Genomic DNA, 8834 nt, shown 5'->3' on the forward strand with positions numbered 1-8834 from the left:
CTAGCCATCACCGATCCATTTTTCATTTTCCATTTCTTATGTCTCGTTTTTCCACACACCTGGTTCTCATTTCTCTCATTATGTGTTGTGTATTTAACCCTCTGTTTTCCCCATGTCTTTGTGTGGTATTGTCTATCTGTTCATGTATGTGCACGTTAGGCTGGTTAAGCTGGGTTATGTTAAACCCTTATTTGTATTTCGTGTTAGTTTGTGCCGTGTGCTTTTAGGTCGCCAAATAAAAGGCTGCGTTTTGCTACCAACTATCTRCTCTCYTGCGCCTGACTTTCTACAGCCCTTCACGCATGTCCTGACAATTTATGTAGTTCTGTGTGATTATTTAATTAACTTTTTGGGGATAGGGGGCAGCATTTTCMCTTTTGGATGAATAGCGTACCCAGAGTGAACTGCCTCCTACTCTGTCCCAGATGCTAATATATGCATATTATTATTACTATTGGATAGAAAACACTTTGAAGTTTCTAAAACTGTTTGAATAATGTATGTGAGTATAACAGAACTCATATGGCAGGTGAAAACCTGAGAAAAATCCAACCAGGAAGTGGGATATCTGAGGTTTGTTGTTTTTCAAGAGCTTGGCCTACCGAATACACAGTGTCTATGGAGTCAAGGTGTACATACGGCTTCCACTAGATGTCAACCGTCTTTAGAAACTGGTTTGAGGATTCTACTATAAAGGAGGGGCTCATGAGACCTGTTTTAGTCAGTGGTCTGGCAGAGTGTCTCAGGCTTGTGATGAGCGCTCCCGACAGAGTTAGCTCTCATTCCAGTGCTTTTCCTCAGACATAGGAATTCTCCGGTTGGAAGCTTATTGATGTTTTATGTTAAAAACATCCTAAAGATTGATTCCATTCATCGTTTGACTTGTTTCTACGACCTGTAACGGAACTTTTCGAGTTTTTGTCTGGACGAAGTGCTCGCGCCTCATGAAGATGGATTACTGGGCTGAACAMGCTAACAACAAGTGGCTATTTGGACATAAATGATGGACTTTATGGAACAAATCAGTCATTTATTGTCTGGGATTCCTGGGAGTGCCTTCTGATGAAGATCATCAAAGGTAAGTGAAAATATAGCTATGTTTGTTTTTTATCAACAATGTTTGTTTTGCAACAATAGAGTAGCACACACAAGTGCAAGTAAAATTAAACATTTTGCCTGTTCTCTGCATTGGGTTTCTAGTTAAAATGACATATTTTGTTGTAATTCACCTGTATTCAGCCACCCTTGGGGGATATAGCCTTGAGTGGATAGACCCTCTAACAAAGACTTCATTCTAAATGTAAAATGCTCACCTGCCATGCAAGTTCAACAAGTTTGAAAGTGTAACTTTATTTTGATGGGGCAGTGCGGTTTTGAGAAAATAAGTTCAACCACAAAGTTATTGTGAAGTATAGTATAGTATAAAGATGGCGCTGACAGACATGGTAGCTCTGCTTCTAGCGCCTAAGCAACTTTGCAGTATGTTTTTGTGTGTTATTTCTTACATTATGGTGTATTTATGGTGTAAATAACTTTTGGATATCAGAGCGGGGGTAACTCACCAGCATTACAACCAGGAATAACTTTCCTGAATTAGATTCTTTGTTCGTACCTCCCAGGGCAATTGAACTTATCTCAGAGACTGCCCCAAGATGCCGCCGCCATATAAGAGGTATTCAGAGTGGACTTCTAGTCYGACCCAGGAGGCGGGCACACCATCAACCGCTTCAGAGTGTATTACTCGCTAATGTTCAGTCTCTGGACAATAAAGTCACTTCTGCTCCTGCAACGCCCTCTACTGCTCATCCTGTGTCTCCTTGACCTGCCGCCACTCCCCCAGTACTCTCTCCCTCTCCCTCTCCCTCTCCCTCTCTCTGTGTTGCTCGTGTGGGTGAGACAGGCGTGCTGGAGTCAGAGCAGATCCCCACCAGCTACAACCTGTTCCATAATCAAGACCTCTACAAATACTCAGCCCTGCCACTTCCACGCTGCCAGATTGTAATCTCTACTCAGTCAGTTTACGCTTCTAGACGTTTGTACTGTTAGATCCTGTTATCCTGGTGTGCCTGTTTTCCTTGTCTGACGCTGTTTTCCTCTCCGCTACAGTTCCGCCCGGGGGAATCGATGAGGAGGAACTGTATGGTCTCACTGTGGTTTCCTGATGCCCGTATATGAATGGGCACTGTGCTATGGGTGACTCTTCCAATAGGGCGGCAGTCGAGTGCCCTTGCATCCATGCAGACAGAGAAGTTGAGTGTGAATACCTAATTCAGAAACCATGGTAGCATCCATAAAACATTAATCAGCCCCAGAGTCAATGAGCACCCAGAGAGACTATGATTGGTCTCCCCACAGCAGAATCAAACAAAAATCAAACAAAAATAGAACTGTTTGGCCATAATGACCATCGTTATGTTTGGAGGAAAAAGGGGGAGGCTTGCAAGCCGAGGATCACCATCCCAACTTTGAGGGACGGGTGTGGCAGCATCATGTTGTGGGGGTGCTTTGCTGCAGGAGGAACTAGTGAACTTCACAAAATAGATGACATCATTAGTTTGGAAAATGATGTGGATATATTGGAACAATATCTCAAGACATCAGTCAGGAAGTTAAAGCTTGGTCGCAAATGGGTCTTCCAAATGAACAATGACCCCAAGCATACTTCCAAAGTTGTGGCAAAATGGCTTAAGGACAACAAAGAGAAGGTATTGGAGTGGCCATCACAAAGCCCTGACCACAATCMTACAGAAAATGTGTGGGCAGAACTGAAAAAGCGTGTGCGAGCACGGAGGCCTACAAACCTGATTCAGTTACACCAGCTCTGTAAGGAGAAATGGGCCAAAATTCACCCAACTTATTGTGGGAAGCTTGTGAAAGRCTATCCGAAACGTTTGACCCAAGTTTAAAAAAATTAAAGGCAATGCAACCAAATACTAATTGAGTGTATGTCAACTTCTGACCCACTGGGAATGTGGAAAGAAATAAAAGCTGAAATAAATCATTCTCTCTACTATTATTCTGAAATTTCACATTCTTATAATCAAGTGGTGATCCTAACTGACCTAAAACAGGGAATTTTAACTCGGATTAAATGTCAGGAATTGTGAAAAACTGAGTTTTAATGTATTTGGCTAAGGTGTATGTAAACTTCCGACTTCAACTGTACTTTTTATTAATTTATTTTCTAGTAATGTCCACCACTTTTCAATCCTATCATGTAAAACTTTGGGGTCACTTAGAAATGTCCTTGTTTTTGAAACAAAAGCAATTTTTTTGTCCATTAAAATAAAATAAAATTGATTATGAATACAGTGTAGACATTGTTAATGTTGTAAATGACTATTGTAGCTGGAAACGGTTGACTTTTTAAATGTAATATCTACATAGCCGTACAGACGCCCCTTATCATTCCTGTGTTCCAATGGCACGTTGTGTTAGCTAATCCAAGTTTWTMATTTTAAAAKGCTAATTATTCATTACAAAACCCTTTTGCAATTATGTTAGCACAGCTGAAAACTGTTGCTCTGATTAAAGAATCAATAAAACTGKCCTTCTTTAGACTAGTTGAGTATCTGGAGCATCAGCATTTGTGGGTTCGATTACAGGCTCAAAATGGCCAGAAACAAAGAACTTTCTTCTGAAACTCGTAAGTCTATTTTTGCTCTGAGAAATGAAGGCTATTCCGTGCGAGAAATTACCAAGAAACTGAAGATCTCGTACAACGCTGTGTACTACTCTCTTTACAGAACAGTGCAAACTGGCTCTTACCAGAATAGAAAGAGGAGTGGGAGGCCCCGGTGCACAACTGAGCAAGAGGACAAGTACATTAGAGTGTCTAGTTTGAGAAACAGACAACTCACAAGTCCTCAACTGACAGCTTCATTAAATAGTACCCGCCAAACACCAGTCTCAACGTCAACAGTGAAGAGGCGACTCCAGGATGCTGGCCTTCTAGGCAGAGTTCCTCTGTCCAGTGTCTGTGTACTTTTGCCCATCTTAACCTTTTCTTTTTATCGGCCAGTCTGAGATATGGCTTTTTCTTTGCAACTCTGCCTTGAAGGCCAGCATCCCAGAGTGTGCTTTTCTTTCAAAAACAAGGACATTTCTAAGTGACCCCAAACATTTGAACGGTAGTGTAGGTCTATCCGACCTCACATCTGCAGACCACGTGTATGGCATCGTGTGGAAGAGCAGTTTGCTGATGTCAACGTTGTGAACACGGTGGTGGTGGTGGGGTTATGGTATGGGCAGTCATAAGCTATGGATGAACACAATTGCATTTTATTGATGGCAATTTGAATGCACAGAGATGCTGTAACGAGATCCTGAGGTCCATTGTCGTGCCATTCATCTGCTGCCATCACCTCATGTTTGAGCATAATAAATATATCGTAGTGTATGATTACATTCGGCAACGTTGCAAGGATCATGTTGCAAGGATCTGTACACTGTTTCTGGAAGCTGAAAATGTCCCAGTTCTTCCATGGTCTGCATACTCACCAGATATGTCTGGGATAATCTGGATCGACAGGTACGACAGCGTGTTCCACTTCCCGCCAATATCCAGCAACTTTGCACAGTCATTGAAGAAGAGTGGGAAAATATTCCACATTCCACAATCAACAGCCTGGCCAACTCTATGCGAAGGAGATGTGTCACGCTGTATGAGGCAAATAGAAGTCACACCAAATACTGAATATTTTCTGATCCACACCCCTACCTTTTTTTAAGGTACTATATTTGTGACCAACAGATGCATATCTGTATTCCCAGTCATGTGAAATACATAGATTAGGGCCTAATTCATGTATTTCATGTAACCAGGTAAAATATTTTAAATTGATGCATGTTACGTTTACATTTTTGTTCGGTATACCTTATCATAACGTTATACTGTGACCAACCCGGTATCTGTACTGAACGCCCTCTTATGGTCCCGAGGTTAATGTCATGCTTTAATATTCCTTTAATGTTCTCAGAACATCAGTGGGACGTCTCGCTGAAACCCTTAAAGCAGCATTTCCCAAACGTTGACCTGTGGACCACAAGGGGTGCACGTTTTGGTTTTTGCCCTAGAACTACACAGCTGATTCAAATAATCAACTAATCATCAAGCTTTGATTATTTGAATCAGCTATGTAGTGCTAGGGCAAAAAGATGCTTGTGCACCCCTTGGGGTCCCCAGGACAGAGTTTGGTAAACGCTGCCTGAAATGGACCTAATGGGGACATTGCCCAATGTCCTTAGGACATCCCCTGTTTGCTGGGTTAATGCTAAAATAGAGTAAATATAATCCAATTAGTTGCTTGTCATAAACTCAATACAGATCCATCTCTATGGAGTGGTTACATGTTGACACTGAAACTACAATCCCATGTGATCATACACTATGATATATTTAAAGGCTACCAGGAAGCAGTATCCCTCAGTATCCCTCTCTCAAGCAAGAAGACATTTCATGGACACAAGTTTCTGAGCCTGAACAGAATCAAATGATTCACACTTGAATTCATTCACATCCATACACACTCAATCCTTGTAAGGACTAAGAATTGCTGCATTGACCAGAGGAAGAAAATTAACAAAAGCTATGGAGAACTCAACCCAAGTCAAGCTCTTTTATCTCTTTGGCTTACAAGAGACATTTATCAACAAATCGGTCTATTTTACCTTGTCTCTTATCACATACCTTCTCATCATCACTGTGAATCTGACTCTGATCATAACAATCATTCAGGAGAAAGGCCTCCATGAGCCCATGTATATCTTTCTGTGTAGTCTATGTGTCAATGGATTGTATGGAACTGCTGGTTTCTACCCCAAGTTGTTACTGGACCTTCAGTCAGATGTTCAGGTGATATCTTATGGTGGATGTTTCACTCAAGCCTATGTAATATACACATCTGTCATGTGTGAACTTTCTACTCTAACAGTGATGTCTTACGACAGGTATGTGGCAATATGCAGACCACTACTGTACCATACCATTGTGACATCTTTAACTGTTAGAAAGTTACTCTTATTTTCTTGGTGTTATCCTTTATTTATAGCACTCATAGCACTTAGTTTAGCCGTCAGAATTCCTTTGTGTGGATCTCGCATTGATAAGATCTTCTGTGACATTCCGTCTATACTGAAACATGCATGTTTACCCATTACAATCAATCAAATGTTGAACAAATGTATAATAGTGGTTCATGTTTTACAGATACTATTCATTGTATTTTCTTACTGTCAGATTGTAAGTACTTGTGTAAAGTCAGCTAAGGGAAGGATTAAGTTTACACAGACATGTGTGCCACATTTAATAACAATGTTTATTTTCATCACAGTGACCCTGTTTGACACTTTGCAAGGATGGAATAGTAATTTAAATATTACACTAAATATGCGCAATGCAATGGCTGTACAATTCCTTGTTATACCACCTGTCTTAAACCCTCTCATATATGGACTTAACCTCCAGAAAATTCGAAGGGCAGTTTTTAGAAAGTGTAATGCACATAAAATCATTGATATGAAACGTTAGTTACATGATTTTACACAACAGGGAGATTTCCTGATGTCAGAAGTCAACAAAAACAAAGGTAAAATCTGCCAAAACTGTTGCAAGGTTAAATGGTGCCTCATTTCTTGATACCTATATCAAGGGGCGCAACTTTGGTTTTAGAAGTGTGGTGGAGACATAATCTGGCAGGGTTTTCTGAGGGTCTTCCCTACATTTTTTCGGGCATCTATTGCTACTTTCCTGCATTTCTATTGGTCGACCAAATCAATTTGTCAATTTTTTTACATGTATATTTCCATATATAGACACACCCTATGTGCCAATTTATATACCATTTACCATTTATATTTACCTTTTTTTTTTATAAACCATTTCTACCAATTTCTACCAATCAGTTATGATATTCATATGCACATTTTCGTGGTCAGAGTTTCATTTCATTTATAATAGTCTTTGAATCTCAAAATCATTGTTGGTGGTTGATCTACATTCTACATTCTTAATATAAATGAAAATGATCAAATGTAAAGGCAACTTTACAATTTTTAACAGACACATCTCAACATATACTGTTCAGAGGAGACAGCATGAATCAGATCTTCATGGTCAAATTGCTGCAAAGTAACCATTACTAATGGACACCAATAATAAAAAGACTTGCTTGGGCAAAGAAACACAAGCAATGGACATTAGACCAGTGGAAATATGTCCTTTGGTCTGATGAGTCCAAATGTGAGATTTTTGGTTCCAACCGCCGTGTTTTTGTGAGACGCAGAATTGGTGAACGGATGATCTCCGCATGTGTGGTTCCCACCGTAAAGCATGGAGGAGGAAGTGTGAGGGTGCGGGGGTGCTTTGCTGGTGACACTGTTGTGATTTATTTAGAATTCAAGGGACACTTAACCAGCATGGCTATCACAGCATTCTGCAGCGTTACGCCATCCCATCTGGTTTGCTCTTAGTGGGGCGGCAGGTAGCCTAGTGGTTAGAGCGTCGAATCCCTGAGCTAACAAGGTAAAAATCTGTCGTTCTGCCCCTGAGCAAGGCAGTTAACCCACTGTAGCCCGGGCGCCAAAGACGTGTATGWCGATTAAGGCAGCCCCCCGCAACTCTTTGATTCAGAGGGGTTGGGTAAAATGCAGAAGACACATTTCAGTTGAATACATTCAGTTGGACAACTGACTAGGTATCCCCCTTTYCMTATCATTTGTTTTTCAACAGGACAATGACCCAACACACCTCCAGGCTGTGTAAGAGCTATTTGACCAAGAAGGAGAGTGATGGAGTGCTGCATCAGATGACCTGGCCTCCACAATCACCTTGAAGATTATCATTCGTATGGTCTGTCAATTTAGGCCGTATAGGCCGTTCATTGCCGTTGTCGGTGATCAGGCCTACCACTGTTGTGTCATCTGCAAACTTAATGATGGTGTGAGAGTCGTGCCTGGCCGTGCAGTCATGAGTGAACAGGGAGTACATAAATAGACTAAATACACTGCTCAAAAAAATAAAAGGAACACTTAAACAACACAATGTAACTCCAAGTCAATCACACTTCTGTGAAATCAAACTGTCCACTTAGGAAGCAACACTGATTGACAATAAATTGCACATGCTGTTGTGCAAATGGAATAGACAACAGGTGGAAATTATAGGCAATTAGCAAGACACCCCCAATAAAGGAGTGGTTCTGCAGGTGGTGACCACAGACCACTTCTCAGTTCCTATGCTTCGCTGATGTTTTGGTCACTTTTGAATGCTGGCCGGTGCTTTCACTCTATGGTTAGCATGAGACGGAGTCTACAACCCACACAAGTGGTCTCAGGTAGTTGCAGCTTCATCAGGAGGGCACATCAAATGCGAGCTGTTGGCAAGAAGGTTTGCTGTGTCTGTCAGCGTAGATGTCCAGAGCAATGGAGGCGCTACCAGGATGACAGGCCCGTACAGCAGGAGACGTGGAGGGAGGACGTAGGAGGGCAAACCAGCAGCAGGAACCGCTACCTCCGCCTTTGTGCAAAGGAGGAGCACTGCCAGAGCCCTGCAAAAAACCTCCAGCAGGCCACAAATGTGCATGTGTATGCTCAAAATGGTCAGAAAACAGACTCCATGAGGGTGGTATGAGGGCCCGACGTCCACAGGTGGGGTTGTGCTTACAGCCCAACACCGTGCAGAACGTTTGGCATTTGCCAGAGAACACCAAGATTTGGCAATTCGCCACTGGCCCCTGTGCTCTTCACAGATGAAAGCAGGTTCACCACTGAGCACATGAGCACATATGACAGAACGTGACAGAGTCCTGGAGACGCCGTGGAGAACGTTCTTGCTG

The 8834-nt window shown here is 41.8% G+C and overlaps 1 protein-coding gene across 1 annotated transcript; it reads left to right on the top strand.

Annotated features, from left to right (window-relative positions):
• The first annotated feature begins 5590 nt into the window (after nt 1-5590).
• LOC111949802 (olfactory receptor 4M1-like) lies at nt 5591-7832 on the top strand. The gene is made up of 2 exons (XM_070433857.1): nt 5591-6171; nt 7730-7832. The coding sequence occupies exons 1-2, from the start codon at nt 5591-5593 to the stop codon at nt 7830-7832; spliced, it is 684 nt and encodes a 227-aa protein (XP_070289958.1).
• The last annotated feature ends 1002 nt before the right edge of the window (nt 7833-8834 follow it).

This window comes from Salvelinus sp. IW2-2015, linkage group LG22 (genome assembly GCF_002910315.2).
Source record: "Salvelinus sp. IW2-2015 linkage group LG22, ASM291031v2, whole genome shotgun sequence".
NCBI classification, from domain to species: domain Eukaryota; kingdom Metazoa; phylum Chordata; class Actinopteri; order Salmoniformes; family Salmonidae; genus Salvelinus; species Salvelinus sp. IW2-2015.

Bases quoted from the DNA above. Each gene is read 5' to 3' on its own strand.
- LOC111949802 (XM_070433857.1), top strand. From the start codon at position 5,591: ATGGAGAACTCAACCCAAGTCAAGCTCTTTTATCTCTTTGGCTTACAA. The intron at 6,172-7,729 runs GTTGAACAAATG...GTTTTTCAACAG, and splicing joins CCCATTACAATCAATCAAAT to GACAATGACCCAACACACCT.